The following is a 27,354-nucleotide window of genomic DNA, read 5'->3' as shown; positions in this document are numbered from 1 at the left end:
TGAATTGACTATAATGACAACAAATATACATTTCAGTTATAGACAAAAACACCTCTTCAATTCAATTTTTAATTCTTAAGAAACGTATAAACATTTACCAACAAAGTAAATAAAAACATTAAGAAAAGAGCACAACCTCAGTGGAGCACACCTATCAAAACAAGGGTATAAAATGTGTAATGCTTTCCAGTCATGACTAGATTGCTGTATCAGAATATTTAAAAGACAGGAGAGTTACTTCCGCTCTGTCCGTTCATCTCGATCTCTGTATCTGAGCCGCTTTCAGAAGCAGATTCGCTGACTTCACGAGTTTTCCTCTTCCTTTTGAGTCTTTGAGGAAAACTGGCAACCAGGCATTTTTTCCTGAGTCTGGGGGCCGTGACCTTCCTCCTGGAGTGCTGATTCTCCAGAATCTGAGGCAGCTTGGTGGAAATATCAATGTTGTGGTCTGTGTTACAGCACAGCTGTAATACAGGGAAGCCGTGAACAGTGAGGGTTTGTGTCCGTAATGAGGGAACAGAAGGGAAGAGTGTCCTCAAGGCTGAGCACAGAAGTGTGTTCTCTTTGGGTTCCTCTGGACAGGCACTTATTGGGGCTGAAATGCAACGTTATTCTGTTATACATCAGGGTTACATATGCAGCATTACAGTTAGATCTGTTGTATTTGATGGGCTGGCTTTAGAGGGATCATCAGGAGTGCATTAGAAGCAATAGATTAGTTTGATTTAATTGTAATAGATGCTTTTTATTATTAAACCTACGAGCAGCTGTGCTTCAAGTAAAATATCTACAAATATAGTATGTGAATATTTGATCAATATATGTACAGGTTTTACAGCAATCATTCTAACGTTTGGGTTTCTGTAAAAATGTAAAATCTGTAAAAAGATAATTTATTAAATAAGTATTGTTTAGGTTTGCCACATAATAATTGATTAAGGTTTGGTCAATCAAAGGTTTGATCAATCAAATATATGTTTGTCAAAAGAGTGAAAAAAGCCACTTAATTTGCTAACTGCGTCAGACAAGAGAACCAAAGTGTGGGATCAATTTTAAAGAGTTGAGGATGACAAAACAGTTGATGGCAAACATTCACTCATCATTCATTGACCTCAAGAATGGCTTATTATTAGTAAAATGTCAGTAGTAGACTAACATGATCGACTTTATAGTTTTTATTACAAGTAAGCAATGTGTATTTATATAGCACATTTATCATGTATGGCCATACACCCAAAGCGCTTCACAATCATTGCGGGGTATCTCCACACCACCACTAGTGTGCAGCATCCACTTGGATCATGCGATGGCAGCCACAGGACAACGGCACCAGTGCCCTCACCACACACCAGCTATAGGTGGAGAGACAGTGAAGCAGTCAATTCGGTGGATGGAGATGATTGGGAGACCATAATCGTAAGGGCCGATGGAGGGAATTTGGCCAGGACACCAGTGTTGCACCCCAACTCTTCACGAAAAGTGCCATGGGATGTTTAATGACGATAGAGAGTCAGGACCTCGAATTTAATGTATCATCCGAAAGACGGTGCCCACAGACAGTTTGTTGTCCCCTTTACTATACTGGGGGCAATAGGACTCATACAGGCTGCAGGTTGAGCGCCCCCTGCTGACCTCACTAGCACCACTTCCAACAGCAACCTAGTTTTCCCATGTGGTCTCCCATCCAGGTACTGAACAGGCTCAGCCCTGCTTGGCTTCAGTGTTGGGCTGCAGGGTGATATGGCTGTGGCATTATTATTTAAATTGAACATTGTTGATTAACCATTATCCACTAACTGGCTACATCTCATATACTTTAAAATTCATTCATTATTTCTTGTCGGCTTAGTCCCTTTATTAAGCCGAGGTCGCCACAGCGAAATGAACCGCCAACTTATATAGGAAGTTTTTACGCAGCGGATGCCCTTCCAGCCGCAACCCTTCTCTGGGAAAAACTTTAAATTAATGTGTGCTGTTTTAGACACATTTTTAATTACATACAAATAATTCATGCAAATAATTTGACAAGCCATAATTTAAAGTAGTATTACACTATTGTAATGAAAAAAGTTGAATGAAATGAATTAATTTATACAAAAATAGGGTAAATTGGGAACATCAGTTTGTAATGTGTGGCTGGCCTTACTAAACATCAATATAAGGCAGAGTTACACAAATCAGTTTTAGCTATAGAAAAAAAAACCTTTCATGCATTTTGGCTATTCGTATACACAGCAGTTTTTTGGGGGGCTGGTTTTTAAAACAAGACTATTTTCTCTGTAAAAATCCAAATAAATGACAAAACAGATTTTGTGAAAACTAATCATGTTTAGTCTAAATAACAAAAATTGTAGATTAAAGTACTGAATTGTTTCTATAAAGAACTACTAGCCTGGCATCCGTAATCCAATATAGAGTTTCAATATATCTAATGAAATTTTAAATCGTGAACTACCATGATGGTACTTTTAAAGTAGCTCTTAGTTTTGTTAATGTTACTTGTCCACCCTTGTATGGTCTCAGATGGTCTATTTATTTTTTTTGCCAAAGGACAGTAATGTACACCTTTAACTTGTACAGTAATCCCACAATTATGTCTCTTTTTGAGGATTCCTCTGAAAAGCTCTCATAATTTTGACAGTGCATTCACCTGTACATAAAACCATTCAAAGGCACAAGAGAATATTGCCCCAAGTATGTGTAAACATAAATTGAAAAGTACGAGGCATTATAAATCTTACTTTCATGTTCCTCTGGGTGTGTCTTCTGCTTCCCTATCGCCTCCTTGAGTTGAGCAATGTCTTCTTGAAGTTTCTCAACTGTTCTTTCACTCTTCTCCACTTCTACACACACTTTCTGTATAACAAAAGGAGGATAAGAAACATTAGCTTTTACTATAAAATAGCACTGGATAAACTTTCACAACTCTTACAACTACCAACCTGCATTTCTGCTAATAAAGCATCATTCATGTCACTGACGTTCCTGACCTCTCTTAAATCATCTCCAGAGCAGAAGAATTTAGCCCTGTAAGATAAGAGAAAACAATTTATTATAAACAAAAAAATGCAGATGAATTGTCAGTATGTAACCTGGTATTGCACAAGTACTGCTATGTGGTTGCTAAGTTTAAAAAAAAATGTATTGCATTGCAATGAGGTTTCAAGCACAATTTCCTCCTGATATATTCGATATATGGATCTTTAGAGTAAATTAAATAGTTTTAAGATCATTAAATTTCTATACATTCAATTTATATACAAAGAAAACATTACATACAAGTAGGCCTACTTCAATATTTTAAAATCCCTTTTGTGAAAATAAAATTGACAAAATATAGATAAAATAATGTTCCTGCAAAATTGTTATTCAGTGCAATGGTCCTTTAATTAGACCAATACATCTTTAAGCCTTGGGTTTCGCAGTTCACTGCATTGGAAAGTTCAAGCTTGGTGAACTCTGACCTGCGAAATCGCAACGCATGATTGCATGAGACTAATCGAGGATATAAACAGGACCTCTCTGGACAGAAATTTGAAATATAGACCAATCGGTCGCTTTTTTAAATGTCTAATCATCTTGTTTAATCCCGCCCCTTTTCCCAGTGCCATACTACAGAATTTTGCATACACAAACTCTAATGTGACTGTGGCATAAGAGCTTTATTAGCTTGTTCAGTTGTGTTTGATTAGGGTTCGAGCTAAACTCTGCAGGACACTGGCCCTTCAGGACCAAGTTTGGGCACCACTGTATACTCCATATAGAAGGCAGAAACTACATTTTTTTGCACTGCAGCTGATGATCAACAGTAAAAATTACAAATTGTACCTCTTTCTAAATGGGGAAACCACCAATAATAAAGAGTGCATGATTATATGGTGACATGGCTTTGCAATCCAAAACAGCAACGAACATAACGATAGGGTTGTAGGTTTGTCCAGAGTGTATTATTGAACTTTGGAAAACTTTAAAAGCAATTTCCCTAAAATGTGTGTCAAAATAAGATTCATCACCAAAAATCATTTCATTTGCTAATTCACAGAGAAAGTTGTGGTCAAATTAAGACTCAAAATCACCCAGAGTGGATGAAAACATTCTGAACAGCACACATGAGTTAAGTAAAAACATATTAGTTTTTTATGCTCAAATAAGTCTTAACTGTGTTATAATACCTTGTTTAACGACAATTAATGTAAAACTTGTGAATGTACCTGTGTTGATTTACAGCTTGACTCTGTCCTAAAGACGGACATGTGCTAGACACTCTCCAGTAGTCCTGCTGTTCAAGGTTTCCCAGGTTGCTCACAGAGATGGGGATGTTTATATACTGGCTGCATGGAGATGATAAATGCATTCAGCTCTATTGATTTTCCAAGTTTCTGCTGTGTGATGTCAAAGCTCCAGCTCTCACCTGCTGTGCCATATGAACGCTGAGAACTCCAGCCGATGAGTGGAGCCTGATGCTGTTCCCTGAGAGGGCGTTAGCAGCATGAAAACCAGTTCCTGATTGGACAGAATCTTCCTCATATTCCGATGAATCACTTGTTCCATGAACGTCATTTGCTGTCTGGTGTTTCTTCGCTGCCTGTACCAACCAATCACATTCTCCTAAACGTAACAAGCACGTGTGAAAAGAAAACCACTTTGTTAAAGCAAATTGTGTTTAGGTGGAAAATGACCAATTTTTTTTATAAATGAGGAAATACCTCTTTGTAATCAGACAAAATTTGTCGGATTTTCTGCTCGCTCACATCACCAACATTACTGTAAAAACTTTCAAGAGTAAAGACCAAGGTCAATGAAATGTTAGCAGGTTTTGACATTTCAGTGGTTCTCAACCAGTTGGTTGTGGTGGTATAAATATATGATTAGGGATGCACCAATACAGATTTTTTCTTATACTGATAACTATAATATATGGAAGCCAATAACTGATTTATATTTTTATAAAAATAATTATTTGAAAAAAAAGGCAAATGAATGCAAATAGCAACTGACTATTTGTTAAATCCAAACTGCAAAGAAACATCTCAATCTTTTTTTCCCAAAAATAACTAAAGCTTCAGTGTTATTTGTTTATGAAGAAAAACCAACCCTGTAAAAATAATCTGCAGTTTAGCAATGCTACGGTTGTTGCCTGCTTGTGCGTGTGTCATGACGTCACTCACTGTTTGTTTCCTAGAGTCTGGTGGGTCTACCTCTGCGCACCTGCGGCAAGTTGTGCTATTGCAAATTGCCTTTAAATATAGAACGATGTTGAGCGGAGAGAGAGGAGACTTTACTGCCAGCCATCAAGCTTTATTTATTTTTAATTTCCTGCCCTTTTCCCTTAAGCCTTACTTTATTATTTGTTGGGTTTGTTAGTGTTGGGTATTTGTTGGAGAACGTGAGTTGACAAAGACTCTAGAATAAACAAGATTTGTCACTCGTATCTTTTTTAATGGGGAAAAGTGTAACAGTCAATATGGTGAATAAAGCCCCACCTACTAGTAAAGGAGCCAATCATTGATCGCTATATGGTAATGTAATGTGTATTTATATAGCGCATTAATCATGTATGGCCATACACCGAAAGTGCTTCACAATTATGAAGGGAGGGGGGGCAGGGTCTCTCCACACCACCACCAGTATGCAGCATCCACTTGGATGATGCAACAGGACAACGGCGCCAGTGCGTTCACCACACTAGCTATAGGGGGAGTGGAGAGACAGTGACAGAGCCAATTCAGTGGATGGGGATGATTGGGAGGACAAGATGGTTAAAGGCAGAGAGGGAATTTGGCCAGGACACCGAGGTTACACCCCTACTCTTTACGAAAAAAGCCATGGAGTTTTTATTGACCACAGAGAGTCAGGACCTCGGTTTAACATCTCATCCGAAATATGGTGCTCACTGACAGTTTAGTGTCCACTTTACTTTCATTAGGACTCACACGGACCATAGGTTGAGCGCCCCCTGCTGGCCTCTCTAACGCCACTTCCATAGTGAATAAAGCCCACCTTCTAGTACAGGAGCCAATCATTGATCGCTATAGGCTGACGATACTCCAGGGGAGCGGCTCTGTAAAAGCTGTCACGAAAACTAATTCCTCGTACGTGTGAACATGCCTGGCAATAAATCTAATTCTGATTAATTTCAAGAACAATGATTTCATAAAGAAAATTTGCATATACACTGTAAACCCCAAAAGTCAACTTTATCAAATGAAATTAGTGTAGTTAACTCAAAATTTACTGAAAGTTAATTCTACTCATTTAAAAAAAAATTCAACTCAAGTGTTGTAGGCAAGAGTTAATTAAATATAAATACTTCAACTTAAAAGTTCACAGTACTCAAATAGATTAGTTTGGTTTGTAGCAATCGGATTTCTTAAACGGTTTGAGTTTACCTAACTTATTGGGTTTTACAGTGTGCTCAAATTGCTTCGTTTACTCATATGGACTAAGTTCAGAGTACTTATTTTATTAGTTTTTTTTAAACTTAAATGGTTTGTTGCAATTGGTTTCCTCAAATGGATTGAGTTACCTTAACTTTTTGGGTTTTACAGTGTAGTGACCGATATTTATCATGCATCCCTACAAATCTTTACAAATTCAAAATCTGTACAATTTTCCCAATGTTTTTGGAAAAAATATTTGTATATATATATATATATATATATATATATATATATATATATATATATATATATATATATATATATATATATATATATATATATATATATATACACATATATATACACATACATATATATATATATATATATATATATATATATATATACATATATATATATATACACATATATATACACATACATATATATATATATATATATATATATATATATATATATATATATATATATATATATATACACACACACATATATATAGATACACACATATATATACACACACATATATATACATACATATATATATATATATATATATATATATATATATACACACACACACACACACACACACACACACACACACACACACATATATATACATATATATATATATATATATATATATATATATATATATATATATATATACATATATATATATATATATATATATATATATATATATATATATATATATATATATATATATAATAAAATTATATTTTAAATACAAAATTGGTCATTTTTGTGTGTTTTTAACAACCTAATACCATGTCTGAATAATAATTCTACACTTCTACTTGACAAACAGGTTAATGCAGTAGTTAAATCTTGTTTTTACCAGCTGAAATTATTAGCAAAAGTGAAAGACTTTTTAACTTGTGGGGAATTTGAGAGATTAACCCATGCCTTTGTATCACCAAGCTTGGACTACTGTAACTCAGTTTATTTGGGTATAGGCCAACTGTAAATAAATCATCTTCAAGTGGTCTAAAATGCAGCCGCTCGGCTTCTTACTGGCATAAGCAAGCTAAACACAATACTCCTATTCTGTGCTCCCCAAGTTAGTTGCCGATATGTTTTAGAATTGAGTTTAGAATTTTTATGTATGTTTTTAATGTATCAAATGACCAGGCTCCGACTTATCTCTCTAATCTTATAACTGTTCAAATATCTGGCAGATGTTTAAGGTCATTGGAGCAGAAAATGCTAGTCGTTCCAAGATCCAAATTAAAGAAAAAAGGAGATCAAGGTTTCTAGTAAGTTCTAAATTGTGGAACGGGCTACCTATATCCATTAGAACAATTTCCAATAAATCTTTGTTCAGAGGGAAACTTAAACTACACCTCCTAGAAAGAGCTTTTAAATTGGGAGAAAACGGATCCTATTGTACCTATCTGGTGTATCGTTATCTATAGATGATGAATTGTATGTATCCTGTGTTGTTTTATCGGTCACTGTCTACTTTTGATCATTTGATTTTAAGTTTGTACAGCACAATGGTCAGCAACTGTTGTTTATTGCACTTTATAAATGAATAAACTACACTAAATAATTGATGACTAAATGTAACGTAATATCCCTGCAAAACCAGTTGAGAACCACTGCTTTATATGAGGTTTGCATAATGTTAGTAAAACAATCAACTTACCTGTGTAGTTTATGACAAGGAATGTGTTTCTGAATATCTGCAAAATGGGGAATAACATAATGATGACACTAGTTTAGTCGTTGCGGCTGCCATCGATCATGAGATATTTCTTCCTGGTTAAACTTTGGGTTTTAGTTTGTGACCATCATATGAAAACCCCCAAAGGGAATTCAAGTCAACTTACTCAAAGTGTGCTCAAACTGAATGTGATCAATTTGGGAGTCTGTGATCCTGCAGTTCTCCTCTCCAACACTCTCTCCGAGAATAAGACCTTCCTTTAAGCAAAGCACAACATTAAACACAAGTTACGAGTGAAAAACTGCTTAGTAGACGTTTAGATGATCGTTTAATGCAAAACCAATGATCAGATGGTTAGGTTGGGATTTCTGCCACTTACCACATCCGCATCACTGTTCAAATGATGAAACATCAGTGAACTCAACACGAAACCTGATATACGGACAGTTGTGTTGAATTCCTCCATGCTTTTGGACTAAACCGTGGGTTAATTATCGCACCGTCATGGTTTAAGGTTAGAGTTAATGGGTTACATGTATAAACTTTCTGCGCTCGTAGGTTTCGTTTAGTTATTCTGTTCTCTCGTAGAGGGAGTTTACTGACGAATGTTTGCGTATGCTGCCACCACTTGGTGCGGAAGAATTATTCAATTGTAGATCCTTTTTAAAGCGTTGTTCTTGTCAGTTGAAACTGTCAGTCCAGTTTTCAGAGTTAAAGTTCAGTTTAGTTCAGTTCAGTGTGGGTTAATTTTCACTGCTGAAAGTCCAAACACTGAAAAGCAAATCCATTGATACACAGCTCCACAAATCCCATACCAAGCAATCCAGTGGCGACAGCAGCGAGGAACAAACTTCATCAATTGACGAAAGTGAAGGAAATAAAAAGAGCTAGAGAGAAACCACTTTGGCCAAACTTCTTTATTATGGGTAACACTATATTTGTGAGCAGATTTTTCTGATGAGTTTTCGCTTTTCATGCCCATAAAAGTGTTTCTAGAAAAGTTGTGACGTAATATATTATTTGCAGGGGAATTTTGGACAAACAAAGCAAAACTGAACTTCTGGGATTTAATGGTTGTCACGTGTTTTCATTATTATATTCTCCAGTAAGCTAACGCTGATTTCTAGTCGTTTATATAGGATTTTGTAAAACTGTATTATAGGTAGGCTAAATTGTCCGTAGTGTGTGTGTGTGTGTGTGTGTGTGTGTGTGTGTGTGTGTGTGTGTGTGTGTGTGTGTGTGTGTGTGTGTGTGTGGATGTTTCCCAGAGATGGGTTGCGGCTGGAAGGGCATCTGCTGCGTAAAAACGTGCAGGATAAGTTGGCAGTTCATTCCGCTGACCCCAGATTAATAAAGGGACTAAGCCAACAAGAAAATGAATGAATGAGTGAAACTGTATTAGACTGTATACAATAATTACAAATTTTCAATTAAATAATATATTATTTGTGATATTTATAATTTAAAAAACTAGCCTCACAGCAAGAAGGTTGCTGGTTCGAGCCCCAGCTGGGTCAGTTGGCAATTCTGTGTGGAGTTTGCATGTTCTCTCTGTGTTGGCATGGGTTTTCACCGGGTGCTCCGGTTTTCCTCACAGTCCAAAGACATGCACTATGTGAATAGAATAAACTGTACTGTCTGTAGTGTATGAGTGTGCGTGTGAATGAGAGAATGTATAGGTGTTTCCCAGTGCTGGGTTGCAGCTGGAAGGCCATCCGCTGTGTAAAACATATGCTGGATAAGTTGGCGGTTCTTTCTGCTGTGGTGACCCCAGTTTAATAAAGAGACTAAGCAGACAGAAAATGAATAAATATTTGTAACCAGATTTACTTATGAGTTTTCGCTTTTCACGTCAATAAAAGTGTTTTTAAAAGTCGAAACTATTATTATTATTATTTATTTGCAGAGGAAATTTTGGGCAAACAAAGCAAAAACTGAAACTCTGGGATTCAATGGTTGTCCAATGTTTTAATTATTATACTTTCCAGTAAGCTAACGCTAATTTAGTTAGTCGTTTATTTAGGATTCTGTAAAACTGTATTAGAATAACACTTTGGAATTTTAAACAGTAATTACTTTTTAAAATGTAATAATAATTAATTATTTAAATGTGATATTTATAATGTTTCCCAGAGATGGTTTGGAGCTGGAAGGGCATCCGCTGTAAAACATATGCTGGATAAGTTGGTGGTTCATTCCGCTTTGGCAACCCCAGATCAATAAAGGGACTAAGCCGAAGGAAAATTAATAAATAAGTAAATAAAATAGGAGTAAAATTATTTAAATGTTAAAATGTGCAATATTTTGTGTAGCATACAAGTAGATTTATTGCTGTTTTGGCAAATATAGTACCGCAGTAAATAAACAATTATATTCTCACCTTAAAATTAAAGTTTGCACAAAAAAATGTTAGTTTTTTCACCATGCACTCATCCACTTATTGTTGTAAACTTTTGTGTTTAATTTTTCAGTTAAATCACAAGAATTTTTGAAAACAGTGTGAAAGTTGGAAACTTGTAGCCATCGACTTTTGTAGTATTTGACTTTAGAATTTAGAATTGTTTTTTTTTCTTTCTTTTAATTATTTAGATTAGAACAATTGTATATTGATAATAACACTTATTTTCAATAAATATTTTATAAAAATTATTTGTTAAAATATTATACTTTACACTTTTATAAATTTAAAAGCAGATGTGGGTGGGGGTTAGTGTGGGTGCGTGGTTTGGGGGCACAGCTTAAATTCTCACTCCAAGCTAAAACCAAATGTTGGCAGCACTGGTTTACGTTTAAAAAAATCAAAAGGCATAATTAAATAAAACATAAAATTATTATTATTTTGATGGATAAAACAAGAACAGCGCACTATGTTTACAAATAAATGTAAAATATTAATATTGATTGTAGTGTATAGCTTAAAATTATTAGACAGACATTTAAGCTGCATGGAACACATAAAATTGTTGTTGCTGTTTTAAACTAAACCACACATTAAACAATGACTTAATCTCAATTTAATTTCTTAAAACTTAATTTTAAAGTCAATATGTTTTATTTATCTTCTGTAAGAGAAGGGTTCCAACTCACCCAGTCACTCTTATTAGTGTCATAACTCTGTAATTATTATTATTATTATTATTATTTCATCGATTTCAGTTAATAGGTGCACATATCAGAGGGGGATTTCAATGGCCACAGTATTATAGTGTTACACCGGCAACATTCTTCAGTGTTTCTTGTGTCTTGTTTTATTTTGTTTTATGTTCAACTAAGGTAAAGAAGGGGTGGAGAGAAAATGATGGCAAAATTTTCATTATAGGGTGATTATCCCTTTTAATGCGTGTCTGTTGTATGAATTTGTCGTCATATAAGTAAAAACATGACATTTTTTAATTTGGTAAAGGTAAAAAAAAAAACATTAATCAAATATTTTGAAATGTGACACCAGCGTGTTTACCACCAGGAGGCGCTGCTGCATCATTCATAACCATATGCGCCCGAACTTTGTAACCAGTAACACGAGAACTTTTTTTGGGGACATACTGTTCGGGATTTGGGACATACAGTATATGCAACATCAACTTCAGTCGTCTGGATGGAACGAAGAGATGAATATTAAGTCGGTGTTGTGAAGGTGTGTGAGCTGAATCTTAATCTTTGTTTGGGTTGCTGTTGTTTTGCTGCTCATGTGATACTGTTGTTACGCTCTATGGCACAACGGTTTCTTATAACGGAAAGAAACTGACGGACAACTCAAGCTTTTAAAGTTTACCATAACTATTTTATTTGTAGACGTTATAGTTTGTAGTTTCTAGGAGAAATGTAATGAGATAATACGCCTTACTTGCACGTTAGCGGTTTCAGGAAGAGTGTCTGGGACTAATGCAGGATTGCAGACCCTTGCATTCAGTTTCCGCCGAAATGCCACTGTTATTGTATTGTAGCACTCATCGCTATTCGCCAACAATGTTATAAACAAAGACACATTATAATAAAAACGTTTAACAAGTTATACAGATACAAATGCTATCAAAATCCAAACACCACAAGCATTAAAGCCACAAAAGACGTAAAGAAAAAAGTTATATGAATACCAAAATTACGTGTAACGTTAACTTATAGCAAGCCACAACTGTCATGAAAGCAAATTAAACATAATACAACGGTTATTACTAAGACTTACTGAAATAACTGAAAATACCGCACGATTATTACAGCTGTTACTTACAAACTGTCATACAGCAAGCACAAACACTTGATTGAACATGTAAACACAGTACATCACCTATAGACCATTTCAATGTGGTCATGTCATTGGCCCATTAACGTACTTGTTGTGAAACTATTTCATAACTGTATCAAGAAGCAATTCAATTATAACTTTATGTTAAAACCGCTATCATAACATTATTTATTAATATGTGGCTCTTCTTGGTTTCTCAAAAGCTAGAAAATGTATAAAGCATAAACTTGAATTGACATATTATAATAAAAGTAAAAATGGCAAAATTACTGCAGCCAACAACATCATAAAACAAATAACATAATCACTAGTTATTAGTCAAAAAGGTTGTAAAGGTGAGAAAAAAAGAGCATACAAGTAAAGAAACATTTTTTTATTATTATTTCTACATGTCATTTGTGGTGTAATAATTATGCTATTTTTGCTTTGTTTCTATATGATAATTTTTGCCAATAGCTGTGATTACTGTTATCTTATTAACCTTGTATACACACTTCCAAAGTTTGGGGTCAGTAGGATTTTAAAAATGTTTTAAAATAAGCTTATCCTGCTCACCAAGGCTGCATTTATTTAATAAAAAATACAGTACAAATTGTGAAATACTATTGCACTAAAAATAACTGTTCAAAACTAGTTTACAATTTTAATTATTAAAGTGATTTTAAAGATGATTTTTATTACTCCAGTCACATTAGAGTCACACGATCCTTCAGAAATCACTATAATATTATTATTATTATTATTAATGTTATATGTTTTAGTAATAAAGGCAATAATACTGGAGTAATTTTATTTAAAACTAAATACAATAAGAAAGCAGCTTTTTGAAATTTTTATGAATATTTAACAATTTATTTTTACATTTAATAAAAGCTATTAGCCATATATCCTAAAAATATAAATAAGAAAAAAATGTTTGCTACAGTTTTAGGCGTATTAGCTGAAGCAATAATAAACATAGGAAAATAATACTATTATATAAACAGACAACACTCAAATAAATTACTTTTGCTGTTTATTCAAAGTATGTATGTGAAATAAGATGAAACAACACAGTTTTTTGGGGGGGACAACTTAAATATTTGTTCCATCCACTCAAATTTGTAAAAAAGATTAACCTAACTTAATAGATTTGTTTTGGGACAACATAAAGAATCTACATTTTTAACAGTGAAAAATAATGAGAAATAATAATAAGTTTTAAAAAGCTGTTTGATATTTTAATTAAAACATATTTAAAATTAAACAATTAATTAATACATATAGTATTATTAGTAATATTAATTATAATAATAAAGTTAAAATGATATCAAAGTACAATAAACACATGCATTTTTTTATGCAACAGATGAAAATCAATTGAGCCGAGCATTTTTATATTAGTGATTTAAGCATATATACACATTATTTTAAGGTGAACTCAGCAGAAATAAATAAATAAAAATAAATAGTCATGCATTGTTCAGTAATAGAGAAATAGCCCAACCACATAAAAAATAAAAAATTCCCAGAGGCCGTACATTTGATTACATCATTGTCCTCTGTTTTGGCTTCTTGCTTTAAGGACTTGTTCAGATGGCCGGCCCCATAGACTGACAGGCAGACAGACGGGACAGCAGAGATGATGGAAGGTGCTTGGGACGTCACTTTCGTGCTTCTCCATGTGTGGATGTCCATAGTAGCGGGTCTCATCGTGTTACCTGCTATGTTCGGTGTGTCCCTGGGCTTCACAGACATCTACATCAAGCTGCTGGTTAAGACACTTGAGGTAAAAAAAGAAATACAAATAACTATTGCTTACAATGTATAAAACAAAACAATAAAAGATAGTTGCTCATAATATGTGAATTAAATCCATGTGCAAACTTAAAAAAGAAAAAAAGTTTTGTACTTTGACATATTAGAAACAGATGATGCCAAGACAAACTTGCAAAAGAGGGTCAAAAGGCATGAGACTAAAATAAACGTCATTGTCCGGGGATTTTGTTTTTAGTATTAAAATCTGATAGTCAATTCATTAGTAGTCTGAATGTGGCATGCATTGTGGTGCATAAAACAAGCCAGAAATGAATACCTCAACTAATGTAAATAAATTAATAGTTATCACCATACCCAGCTGAATGATTACAGTTATGAAATACATAGCACAAAAATCTCAACACGGAATGAAAATAGGTTCAAATTTACTTTACGTAACACTTTAGTTTAAGTCACAGTTAAATTACTATTAACTTCTGGCGTATTACCTGCCTATTATTGCATTATTAACTGTTCATTAGTAGTTATAAAGTATGATTTTATTCCAAATCTTCAATCCCACCCCAAATCTAAAACCAGCTTCCACCTTACTAGCCATTAATAAGCAGCTAATTAGCAGTTTATTGAGCTAATAGTCTTAGTTATAATGGTTTCTTGATAGCATGAACTGTGACTTCAACGAAAGTGCTACCAATAAACCAATACATTTTAGAGGCACACAATTTTACTGGGAGGATTTTTGGTTTCTCCGGGTATTATAACTCCATAAATACTGTAATCAGCCAGAAAAATTATGATAAATGTTGTATTTATTTTTAAAATCCGTAATTAGGCAAAATGTGTATGGACATAGTCACCGGTAAAAACATTATAGACTATATAGGTGTATGTCAGTGCTGCTGAAGTGTTGATTAATGTCATATTGCATAATTACAAAACATGGTAACCCTTTAGGTCAAACCATTAACTTACAGTACTAGCTTGTTAAGCTTATCACTAGCTCATTACTACTAATTAGCTGCTTATTAATAGTAAGTAAGGTAAAGGTTGGGTTAGTTTTGGGTATGGATAATGGATGTAGAATAAGATCATACTTTATAACTAATAATAAACAGTTAATATCTTAATAATTAGCAGGTTATAAGCCAGTTGTCATGGTCCTGACCTGACAGTCTTGTCTGTCCTGTCAGTGTTTAATGTTTGCTTGTTTGTCCTGTGCATATTTACATTGCTAAGTCTTAATTTGTGTTGGCCATGTGCTCCTCTTGTCTTTCCTCCTTGCTTTCAAATACCCCGCCCTCTTATTTAGACCTTGTTATCCTGATTGTTTTCACCTGTCTCCTGTGTGCTTTGTTCTATATAATGTGCTGTGTGTTCTCATTTCTTTGCTGGTTCGTTCCATGTGAGCTTGTCTTGTATCCTTGCCTTGCATCTGTACTAAGCTTTTGGTCTTGCCTGTTCTAGATCGCTTGTCTATTTATTGTTTGTTTGTAGCTATTACTTTCTTTCGTTGTTTCTAGTGTTTACTTAATTTTGTGTTCTAACCTTTATTTTACTTTTATCCTTGGAGCCATTGTTCCGTTTTTCTGTCAGTCTCAGTCTTCTTAGTAGATAATTATTAGTAGTTGTTTGATTTGTTTAATTACTCTCTTTAAGATTCTAAAAGTCTTTATTTCAGTTTTGTTTTATCAGATTGCTAAAGTCTGTCTTTCTGTCTTCTAGTATTTAGATTTTATTTTATTTCAGTTTTAGTTTATCTTATTGTATATTATCACTGTCTGTTTGTTGTCCTGTCTTGTGTCTTATAATTTTACAGTCCTATTCCGTGTCCTGACCTCCCTGGTCTAATAGTCTGGAGTTTAGGTGGCCTGCTCCAGGATCTAGATCTGGTTTTGACCACTGTTGCTCCTACTCCTGGCTGGCTGTTCATTTTAGTACTATCTTGTCACTACCACTGGCTTCCTTGTGTTGTTGCCCCTACCATTTCGACCTTATCATCCCCCTGTGTGTCTACTTGCGCCTTATTCTGTCAATAAACCCCTTTGTATTGTTTATTGCTGCAACTGGGTCTGTTTTCTTGCATTCAAACGCGACACCAGTAGCGTGAATTGTGACCTAAATTGTTACTGAAAACGTTTGAGAAAACAGCATTTGTTAAGTGTATTGTAATAGAAATTTGATAAAGAGCCAAAAATTTATTGGATGTATTTTGGATGTTTTGTTTTTACATGAAACTTATGAAAATCATGTCAAAACAAACTTGCAAATGAGGGTCAAAATGAATAAAACCCAGCCATATCATGACTATTACATGGGAAACATCACTTGTTTATGTGTTGTTGTCAGAAAAGTGGCCAATTCATACAAATTCATGTAATTTCAGTTGTGTGAAAACATATGAAAATGTTTGGCATGCCCCCAAACCCCAGCCATCATTGCAGGATAAGCAAATCTTACTAAAATGTACTGATAAGATTATATACATTAATTCAAAATTCACGACTGATTAAAAAAAGTTACAAATTGTCATGAGATTGTTGAATAAAACCCATTATTGTCAGTTAAGGAAACGTGTCAAAGGTTACCTGAAAATAAACTTGTTCTTTATTCCAGTGGGCCACTCTCAGGATCCAAAGAGGACAGAAAGAACAGCCAACACTGCCATTACAGCTAGCTAACGGTGAGAGAAAATCTGTCAATGCAAGCAAGACATCATGTGCATACAAAGGTTTGATTTCATGATGATGTTAGGACAGTGTCATGTGAAGCCACAGCTTCCTCTTCATTTTGTTGAGGACAACTGTTAGATAATAATTAACATGTTAGATTTAATTTGCTCCTTTTGTTGTTTAGTGTTAGCATTGTAAGTGAATTGATATGACTACAAAAGTCCCCCTTTGATTTTTTCTTTTTTTAATATTTCCCAAAAGATTTTTAACGGAGCAAAGAAATTTTGACAGTATAAAATAAAGTATTTAGTCTAAAATATTTTTTCATCTGGAGAAAGTCTTATTTGTTTCATTTCGGCTAGAATAAAAGCAGCTTTAAATTTTTTTAAAACCATTTTAAGGTCAAAATTATTAGCCCCTTCATTTCGGTTAATTTTGCCAACCGACAACTGCTGCTTGTTAACCGAATGTTAACGGATCAATATAACATTATTATTTTATTTTAAAAATATGAATTAATGTGTCTATTTTGTGTCTGACACATTAAATATTGCATTTTAAAATCCTGATTTATTTTAACATGTGAACAACAGCATACAGAACATACGGAGATACTGTATCATTATCAAGTCGTTGGATTTGTTGGATTTGTAGATTAGGCTATGTAAGCTATTTTTAAAATGGATATTTTATAAGAACTACACTATAAACTGTAATTTTTCAAATGGAAAAAGTTGGTTTGTTGGTTGTACACTAAATCTTACTTTTTTGTCCAATTGTGTAAATAAACGGAGGTGTTTATGTCTCGGATCCAAGAGAGAGGCATCACCATCAGCGCTGGTTTGGCATCAACTTGTCTGTGTCAAACTGTGACCAGCAATGTCCTTTTATTTTGCTTCTCTGGCAAAAATAGGTCTGTAGGCATGTGTGGTTGCATGTGTTACCATCCTGCGAGTTAACAAATATGTGTTGCACATTTATGCAGCCAAACTTAAAAAAAAAAACCCAGCAATAATAATATTTTTAAATCGTTTAACTGATACCATCAATTGGTTAAAAACACACCCTTTCGGTTAACGGTTAATTGGTTATTATGGGCATCCCTAAAAGAAACAAAAGAGGTTTTAGTTTTAGTTCTGTCCTTAGTTCTGTCTTCCTGTTTAGTTGACACTTTTCAAATAGAGAAGGAAAATAATGTCCTTGCTTTTGTTATTGGCCTGATGCCTGTCAGTGTGTTTAACCTACTGTAACTGCTATTGCAGCAAGTGACACATTTCATAATTTCAGTTGAGCTTATTTATGAACTTTACCCAGCTTTACAGACATTTTAGGTTGTATGAATCATGACCTCAAGACACTTTTGAAATAAAACTCTGACTGGACAAAAAAAAAAAAAAAGTCTTTTTTATTTAAGTAAAAGTCAAAAACTTGGGATACTGATGACTCTAGATGTTTATTGCAGCTTTCTTATGCAGTGTGTTGCACAGAATTCTGTACATTAGATGAAAGCCAACGAGAAAAGTGGTTTCTTATTGACATTGGAGCGAGACGTTGTTACAAAAGGCATTTTGGGATTCCTTTTTCACCCCAACAGTTTTGTGAATAAAATGCACTGTATAATAATCAGGCAAATTATGTAGAAACAAATCCTTCTGTAGAAAAACACTTCAAAATATATAGATATAAAAAACTAATGTTTGCCATATGTAGGTTTCTGTTTTGTCTTGTCTCATTTCAGATTCATCATGTGTTTTATAGGGATCATCGAAAAAGATGACGGCTCTATGGAAGAAGAAATCGTAGAGCTGCGTCGCTCTCATCCTAAAAATCTGGCAGAGGGAAACTTTACGCTGTGTGACGCCTTCTATTTCTGTAAGAAAGGCATTGAGAACATTGTGGAGGATCAGGTGACTCAGCGCTTCTCTTCAGAGGAACTGGCCTCCTGGAATCTTCTCACACGAACCAATAACAACTTTCGATACATCAGCGTGCGCCTCACCATCATATGGGGCCTGGGAGTTTTTGTACGTTACTGTGTCTTATTGCCTCTCAGGTGAGTGCTATTTCCAATTGAAAAGACATGTTTTATGCTATGATATGATCATCAAGGATATATTCAGTTGATCAAAAGTGACAGAGAAGACTATAACACTGTTGCAAAGCCAGATTGTATTCATCAAAACATGCTGAAAAAGTATTATTATATATTACAGCACAATATTACTGTTTTACAATTATATTTATCAAATAAATGATAAGGCAGCAAGAGACTTATATATAAAGATATACAGACTACTCTCTACTACTCTGTTTCTCTGGATTTACAATTTATACTGATGTTTGAGTAAAATACTTTTTTTTTTAATAATTTTTTTTTTAAGTCCTGATAAGATTACTTATAATTTAATTTAAATTAGCTTAAATAACAAATATATGCTTTATTCTGACATGTTTATAATTATTTTTAGACAATACAATGCCAATGTTTAAAAAAATATATATATTTATTTTTTAATATGATGGCTATTCTGTTGTTTGCTTAAAAAAAAAAAAAAAAAAAAAATATATATATATATATATATATATATATATATATATATATATATATATATATATATACATATATATATATATATATATATATATATATATATAAATTAATTAATTAATTATAAAAATACACAAATAAATAAAAGTGCCCTAAATTGCAATAAATTTGTGTGAAATTATGAAGAAATACTTTCAGATCTTTATAGAATATTACAAATATTAATATTTTACTCAAAGTTATACCTATTAAATGCAGATGAACTGAGAATTTTCAGTTTTCTAATTTTCTAAGTGGTTTCCTAATTTCTCCTTAGCTGCAAACAGTACGAACTTGCATTGTCAAATCATTTTCTTTATACTTAAGTTAATCTCTTGCTCCTAATTCTGATTATTGTGACCTTTAAATGTCAGCTAAATGTGTTTTTGAGTATATTAAATCATGCTATTGTTCTTTGTCATAGGATCACTTTAGCAGTCATTGGATTGAGCTGGTTGGTGATTGGAACTACTCTAGTTGGATTTCTTCCAAACAGCAAGTAATTAATACTGGATGTCATTATGAATGATATAATGTTGTTTTAATCTTACAGACCAATTGAATAATCCATAACACTTAAAAAATAAAAGCTCCACAACTGGTTTTCATAGAAATGTCATACAGTAAAACCTTTTAACAAATAACCAATAAAATATATTATTAATAAATATATAAGGTTCTTTGTGGAACCATAAATTATAATTCAGAACCTTTATTGTTGTGTACAATAACTTTAAGTTCTCTCAAGTCCAAACTGTTTGCTATATATTGGTGAAATGCTTAATTTCCTAAAGGGAAGGTCTGTCTTTTGCAGGGTGAAGAACTGGCTCAGTGATTTAGTTCATATTACATGCTACAGAATATGTGCCAGAGGCCTGTCTGCTACTATCCGTTATCATAATAAGTGAGTCACTGCTTCTTTTTTTAACACAGTCTTTCCACTTTAATCCCATTATATCACTGTGTTCAGTTCCCCTCTGCTTCTCAGTATTCTTCACATTCACTTTATCTCTCATGCATGCAAATGTAAAACAAATACCCAAACAGTTGACTAAAACATTAAATATTATTCACTGTGGGACTTTTCTAAAAGTATTTAAAGGTGCAGTATGTAAGTTTGACACCCAGTGGTTTACAGATTAAGGACAGGAGTGAGTGATTTAAACCGTGTTCTAAATTAAAGCATTGGCATATGATAAAAGGAATATTTTCCATATTAAAAGGAGTTTTTGTCCTAACCAACACCTCAAATTGATATTTTAGAAATGGCTTTTATTTCTCACATGTGAACAACAGAAAACCTGTGCTTCATTCAGTGTTAAATGCTAACAATGCTAGTTTAAATACCATTTTACATGACATGTATTGCCATACTACTGAAAGCAGCAGCAGATAGTTCACCTCAGATCTTGAAATAAACCTTTATAAACCATTATAAACCTTTCCATTTCGTGAGTGAATGCATATTCTGTGCTTCTGAAAGGCTGTATTTATTGTATTTGTATGACTGGTGCAAACAGCCAAATTGCTCATCACTTTGTATCTCCTCATGAAGCGTGTTGTTTGGACACACGGGGTTACAATGTAACTTTCTTACCAAATGTTTATGTTCGTAATATTTATATTATTTGCTAATTAATAACCTCATGTGGAATCTGCGTCTCATTTTGGAGTCTGCTGTTGTCCAGTGGAGGTCGCATTTCTCTTATGGACACATGCTTTGAGAGCCTTTCTGAATGAATGAATTAAATATGTAGTTTTCCATCAAGGCAACCCGGTAAAATAAAATAAAATAAAATAAAATAAAATAAAATAAAATAAAAATAAAAATATAATATAATATAATATAATATAATATAATATAATATAATATAGCAGCATTGGGCAGGTTAAAATTACCATAACAAAGTCGGAAAACACATTTTCAAAGCAGAAAATCTGACTTCAGGATTGTTTTTCAGATAAAAAAGAATTTTCACTTGGCATGTTTCTTAAATGTCTTCAAACTTATGGTATTTTATGCTTTAGAAGAGTCAAAAACTTACATATAGCAGTTTTAAGTTAATTATTTTAAGTATTTTTAAGTATTTAAGTATACTTTAGGTAACATTGCATATTTTTACAGCACTTTTGGGTACGTTTAGAAAGTAAAACTGCTCCCGATTTATGTGGGTCTTAAAAAGTTTCAATACACTGTTTTAAGGCCATAAGAAAGAAAGTCTTTTGGCCATAAATGTTAAATGTCTCCAGATATGAAATATTTGGCAAATATCTATTGTTTTAACCTTTGCATCTTCTCCCCGTGTTGGCGTGGGTTTCCAAGTCCAAAGACAAGCGCTAAAGGTGAACTTAATTAATTGTCCATAGTGAATCAGTATGTGTGTGAATTAGTGTGTATGGGTGTTTCCCAGTACTGGGTTGCGACTGGAAGCATGCACTGTGTAAAACATAAGCTGGATAAGTTGCCAGTTCATTCCGCTGTGGCAACCTCTAAAACAGAGACTAAGCCGAGGGAAAATGAATGAATATTGTTTTAACCATATTCTCACTTTGTTTTGATCAGTTTCAAAAGATTTTACTGTATCTCATCTAATTTTTATTCCCAAGGAAACCTTAAAAAACCCTGCAAACAATGACTAAATGAAAAATAGCATTTGTTTATTTAAAAAGCAGCTATGTGGCTTACAGTGTATTTAAGAGCATGACATTGAGAGATGCCATTCTCGGCCCATGCAAACACACCTTTTTTTCTCTTCAACACTCCTTAATATATAGTGTATAGTTTGATGATTGCTGTTACTTACATTTGTCTCATGGGATGCATAACAGAGAGAACCGTCCGAAAAAAGGAGGCATCTGTGTTGCCAACCACACTTCCCCGATTGACATTGTCATCCTGGCGAATGATGGATGTTACGCTATGGTGAGTCACGCCGACTGCATCACCAGTGTGACATTGCGCGTCTGCAGAAGGTCTCAGGTGTCTTTAACTGGCTTTCATTCTCCTCAGGTAGGTCAAGTTCATGGAGGCCTCATGGGGGTCATCCAGAGGTCAATGGTGCGCTCCTGTCCCCATGTATGGTTTGAGAGGTCTGAGATGAAAGATCGCCATGCCGTTGCCAAAAGGTGTGTTGATTTGTCTTGTGGAAATATAATATATCTCCTCATTCACAACATAAAGCACCGCTTCTGCTTTTTTCCACAGGTTGAAAGACCATATTTCAGATAAAACTAAGCTGCCAATCTTGATCTTCCCTGAGGGTAAAAAAACTTACATTTGTGTGATTATACAGGTCTATAATGTATTGTATATAATAGCAATTCTGCCAATTAAACCAATTCATTTGTTCAATCTCTTTAAGCGTTATTATACTTACAAAATTACAAAAAAAAAATTCTCTGACCAAATTCTGTAAATATGAACAAATTGACTTTGATGCTGACAATACACTCCAAAAATGTAATGTGACAGAGACAAGTTTAACAGTGTCACATTTCCCTTTACAGTATTTAGCTGTTTGCCAGCAAGCATTTATTTGTGCCTAAGTAACCAGTGATGTGCGGATCGATACTAAAATATGGATATCTCCGATACCAGCTTTGTATGTTGTAGAATCGATTATCTTATCAAAATATCGATACTTCAGTAATATGGAGCAAATTTGTAGTTAATTGGAAATAGAAATACAGCTTAAAGTAACCAAAATTACCCTGGTTTATCTGAATAATGGCAACTTAGTTGGAACTACTTGTTTTTGTGACAATGATAAAGCAATGGAAAAAGGTTAAAAATCTTGAAGGGGACCGGATTAACATGTCACTAAACCAAAAGGTGTGAATGTTTATTGTTTTATGTTCAGGCAGGCTTTTTAAGATATACATGCTCAGAAATGTAATATGTAAGTTGATTTTTTTTGTATGATAATTCTTCATCAATATATAATCAACAAGAATAACCCATAATATGTCTCGTATTCAGTATATAGTGACACTTTCAAGCACACTACTTGTTACTTTAATTTCTCAAACAGTCATTTTGGGCAAAGTATCGGATCGGCATCGCTGATACTCGCCTTCATTTTACTTGGTATCGGATCACATAGGAAACCAGTGGGATCGCACATCACTACAAGAGACATCCAAACAAAGACGTTCTGGCTAAAACCAGGCTAAATCAGTGAAAGTTTAATAGATAAAAGTCTAATACATAAATGTTAAAAAAAGTTGACAAACTAGACTCGATTTACATTCCCAACATTTTCTGGATTGGAATTCCTAAAGTCCCTATTGTTTGTCTTTGTGTTGATTCCAGGAACTTGCATTAATAATACATCAGTCATGATGTTCAAAAAGGGAAGCTTTGAATTTGGTGGAACTATATACCCAGTAGCAATCAAGGTAACAAATGCCGGTGACAGTGAGTGTTTTTCTGCAGAATGTAGTATAGTGGTTACTCTCAGAATGGCCTCTGACGTTCAGCTCTTTTTCAGTATGACCCTCGCTTTGGAGATGCCTTCTGGAACAGTGCCAAATACAACATGGTGAGCTACATCCTCAGAATGATGACAAGCTGGGCCATTGTGTGCAACGTGTGGTACCTGCCACCTATGACTCAACAGGTAACAAAAATTTATATCGTCCTTTCTACAAACCACTTGTTCATATATTAGTTAGTGGGGATGCTCACGCCAGAAATTTGATAATTGAGAAAAACTATTTTTTGCATATCACAGAAGACATTGTCTGCCTTTTTTATTTATAAAAGAAAACCAAAGAAGTCAAATTTTTTCCTACAGAAATGTACATGTATTCCCTTAAATATATATATATATATATAATGCTGATACAATATTCTCTGTTTTCTAATGAAAACAACAGTCAAGAGCTGTAGTGTATCTGAGTAAGTCAAAGGCCCCGTTTACACTGTCAGTTAAATGTGACCCAATTCCGATTTTTTGCTCAAATGTGACACAGATCGGATCAGTTCTATGACCGTGTATACACCAAAAAAACGCATGCATTCGGATATTCAGAGATCGGTTTCAGGCCACCTTCATATGTGGAAATAAATCAGATATAGATCGTATATGTGACAATGCGACTGTCATGTGAACAGGTAGATCAGATTTATTGAGGCATTCCGTTCTGTACATCATCAAACTTGCGACAATGTGGTGCTTCTCCACAGTTTAAGGATGTAGAAGGAAGAGCGTGTGTGGAGATGCCGACATGGTAAACTACATCAGAAGAAACACAGAGGAGGAAAGTGGTCAGTCGCCACAATTTGCTCCCAACAGACCTGAGGTCTCTCTCGTACCCACAAATTCCTCTGAATGGTGGAGGACATCATAAAGCATATAAACCATAAGCGCATACTGCGATGACGGCCCTTTCCCACCTCCTTCGCCTCAAAATCATTTTAAAGTTGGGTAAACTTCGTGTTGTAACTTTTGCTTTTTGTCGCTGTTAATATACGCACTGCGGGCTACACAGAGAATAACTTTATTCTCTCTAACATCAGTGCGCACACAGGCAAAGGCTACATCTTCAACCACACACACACACACATCAGGGCCATACCATTACTGCATAGGGGTAAATCTGGACTAAACCATTCACTGCTTATACTACACTTCGCGTATTTTGCAGAGCTAAAAACAAGACAGTTTCTTCCATCGTGGCTAGTGTGGCACAGATCCTAGAATCCGCCTTTTTGCATGTGCAACATCATAAGTTTTATGGCAAGTGTAAATGCATGAAATGGATATGGGTCACAATTAAAACAACATGTAAACAGATAGGCAAACAAATCAGATATAGGCAGCAAATCGGAATTGAGCATCAAGACCTGACAGTGTAAACGGGGCCAAAGATTCAATGTCCCATTTCATAAAGAGAGTCATGACAAATGAACACACCATCTAGTGGCAATTATTTTTTTTAGGTGCATCATTTTATTTAAATAATTTAATATTTACGCATAAATAATGAAACAAAGTGAACAACCTGCACATTGTTTAAAAAAACTTGCCTAATTTTTTTTTTGCCTAAATATCAGATATTTTGAAGAATGTTCACATTAACCATAACTTAAAATGTTTATGAAAGGTAAAATCTCAGATAAATTAAAATTTCATTAATTTGCTATTAATTCTATGAATTAATTGTAACATTATATGATAATTATGTAAGTTTTGATGACATTTCAGTCATTGTAGATATGTCTAAACTTTAATTGCATGAAAAATATTTGAAAATGTCTTTTGTAGGATGGAGAGGATGCTGTTCATTTTGCTAACAGAGTGAAGTCAGCCATAGCACATCAAGGAGGACTGGTGGATTTGTCCTGGTAAGAATATAAACATCCCTATACAATGTATAGTGTTCCATATCGTGCTATATACAGTAATGTAAATAATAATGAATAAACTAAATGTTTTAAATGGCCAACAAATGGCCAATATATCACAATTACAAATTGCTATAGGTTATGTATATTTGCCATAGATAAAGCATTGTTATTGTGTTGCAGGGATGGAGGACTGAAGAGGTCAAAGGTGAAAGAATCATTCAAGGAGGAGCAGCAGAAGATGTACAGCAGTATGATTGTAGGTTTGGACTCTCACGAAGCCACTGTTGGACCAGCGTAAATCGTAAAAACTATTTATGAACTTGATCGGAATGGGAGAAACACTTCTAGATCAGCCACCGAACACCATTACTGGCACAATATGATGTTCTGCTTTTTGATTCAGTGATATATATTTTTCTAAAACTGGAAAATGTTTTCTAGTGATTTGAACTTGTGTTCATAAATCCAAAAAAATGTGATGACACACAGTAGTTAGTAACTAGAACACATTTGTCACTTTGTTCTTAATCGTTTGGGTGCTAATATATGTAGTTTCTCTCTCTATAGATTTGCATGAGAAATATTCACTTAGTGCATGTTTATATTGTATTCCTGTTACATGACTTCTTAAAGATCTTCCAGAATGTAAGCTACTGTGGCAAGTAGTACTATGGGACGTAAACAACTTATTTCAGTATATAATTTATGAGTCAACATTGCAAGAAGTACTAGTATCTGACGAATAAGTACTATTATTTATGTGGTAACATTTTACAGTAAGGTTGTATTGGTTAATGTAAGTTAATGCATTTCTAACTTGAACAAATAATGAACGATGCATTTATTACAGTATTTGTTCATGTTAGTTATCTGAACAAATTTAAAATTCAAATGCAAAATTCAAAATTAGTTATCTTAACAAATTCAGAAATTTAGATTTTGGCTTATAAAAATTAAGATTTGTTAAATTACAATTGTCAATAATTTAGATGAACACAATTCAAATTCAGATTGTTTTGGCATATTATTATTAGCTCCATACACCAACTCGTACTGTACTGAACCGTACTGCTCAGTGGGAACAAGGCATAATAAAATCATCTAACCGATAAGTACCAAGTAAGTGCCTATTTAATAGGCTCTAGTGTCTAATAAAGGATAATTAATATCTAATAAATAAGCACTAGTAGCATTCGAATAAGTATTGAGTATCAAAATACTAGTACACAGAACAAATGTTTCCAGCTTGCCACAGAGATGCACAGGCTTTTCTCAGGTCTGGTGGGCTGTTCCTGTGTGGACACTAGAGGTCACTGTTACCAAACTAAAGAAAACCCGCACTACACTGGCCAGCTCACTATCATCTTTCCTAATAAAATGCTGAAATTAAATAATCGCCTCTCAAAGCATTTTTTTTATTTTATTTTATATGGTATCCTTTAATAGTATCACTCTTATCCCCAAAACCTAAAACAAGCACATATAAAAACACAATTCCATTAAGGCCAACAGGCTCTTTTCAGCCCTCTGAGAAAAGGCAAATCTGTCTCCTTTGTGTCAATTAGTGATGGGTGATGCACAAAGCCCCATCGAGCCCTTGATTGCAGGAGCACCAGCTCATTTTACTTGGAGCTCCATTGAAACGTCCGCC

At 34.1% G+C, this 27,354-nt stretch overlaps 2 protein-coding genes across 4 annotated transcripts; one reads left to right on the top strand and one right to left on the bottom strand.

The window, feature by feature from the left end:
- Positions 1–55: 55 nt before the first annotated feature.
- On the bottom strand, positions 56–8,670 carry abraxas1 (abraxas 1, BRCA1 A complex subunit). Of its 2 annotated transcripts, none has more exons than XR_015519572.1 (9): positions 8,474–8,670; positions 8,261–8,351; positions 8,077–8,113; positions 4,707–4,773; positions 4,412–4,608; positions 4,212–4,331; positions 2,943–3,027; positions 1,957–2,856; positions 56–1,814 (listed from the first exon to the last, which is right to left on the bottom strand). XR_015519572.1 is itself a non-coding variant. In NM_001005993.1 (9 exon segments), coding segments are annotated over 9 exon segments (1,176 nt in total). In that variant the 5' UTR covers positions 8,561–8,637; the 3' UTR covers positions 56–218.
- Positions 8,671–11,583: 2,913 nt separating this feature from the next.
- gpat3 (glycerol-3-phosphate acyltransferase 3) lies at positions 11,584–27,097 on the top strand. 2 transcript variants are annotated; one of them, XM_087299574.1, is made up of 13 exons: positions 11,584–11,728; positions 13,902–14,999; positions 15,076–16,775; positions 18,523–18,817; positions 19,776–19,850; positions 20,166–20,255; positions 22,181–22,274; positions 22,362–22,477; positions 22,557–22,612; positions 23,664–23,749; positions 23,842–23,970; positions 25,621–25,700; positions 25,884–27,097. In XM_087299574.1, the coding sequence occupies exons 4-13, from the start codon at positions 18,549–18,551 to the stop codon at positions 25,999–26,001; spliced, it is 1,113 nt and encodes a 370-aa protein (XP_087155700.1). In that variant the 5' UTR covers positions 11,584–11,728; positions 13,902–14,999; positions 15,076–16,775; positions 18,523–18,548; the 3' UTR covers positions 26,002–27,097.
- The last annotated feature ends 257 nt before the right edge of the window (positions 27,098–27,354 follow it).

Source organism: Danio rerio, chromosome 21, assembly GCF_052040795.2.
Source record: "Danio rerio strain M-AB ecotype USA chromosome 21, GRCz13ab, whole genome shotgun sequence".
Taxonomy (NCBI): Eukaryota; Metazoa; Chordata; class Actinopteri; order Cypriniformes; family Danionidae; genus Danio; species Danio rerio.
This window is presented reverse-complemented; position numbering and strand designations above follow the sequence as displayed.

Bases quoted from the DNA above. Each gene is read 5' to 3' on its own strand.
- gpat3 (XM_087299574.1), top strand. From the start codon at position 18,549: ATGGAAGAAGAAATCGTAGAGCTGCGTCGCTCTCATCCTAAAAATCTG. The intron at 19,851-20,165 runs GTAATTAATACT...TGTCTTTTGCAG, and splicing joins GGATTTCTTCCAAACAGCAA to GGTGAAGAACTGGCTCAGTG. The intron at 22,275-22,361 runs GTGAGTCACGCC...CATTCTCCTCAG, and splicing joins ATGATGGATGTTACGCTATG to GTAGGTCAAGTTCATGGAGG.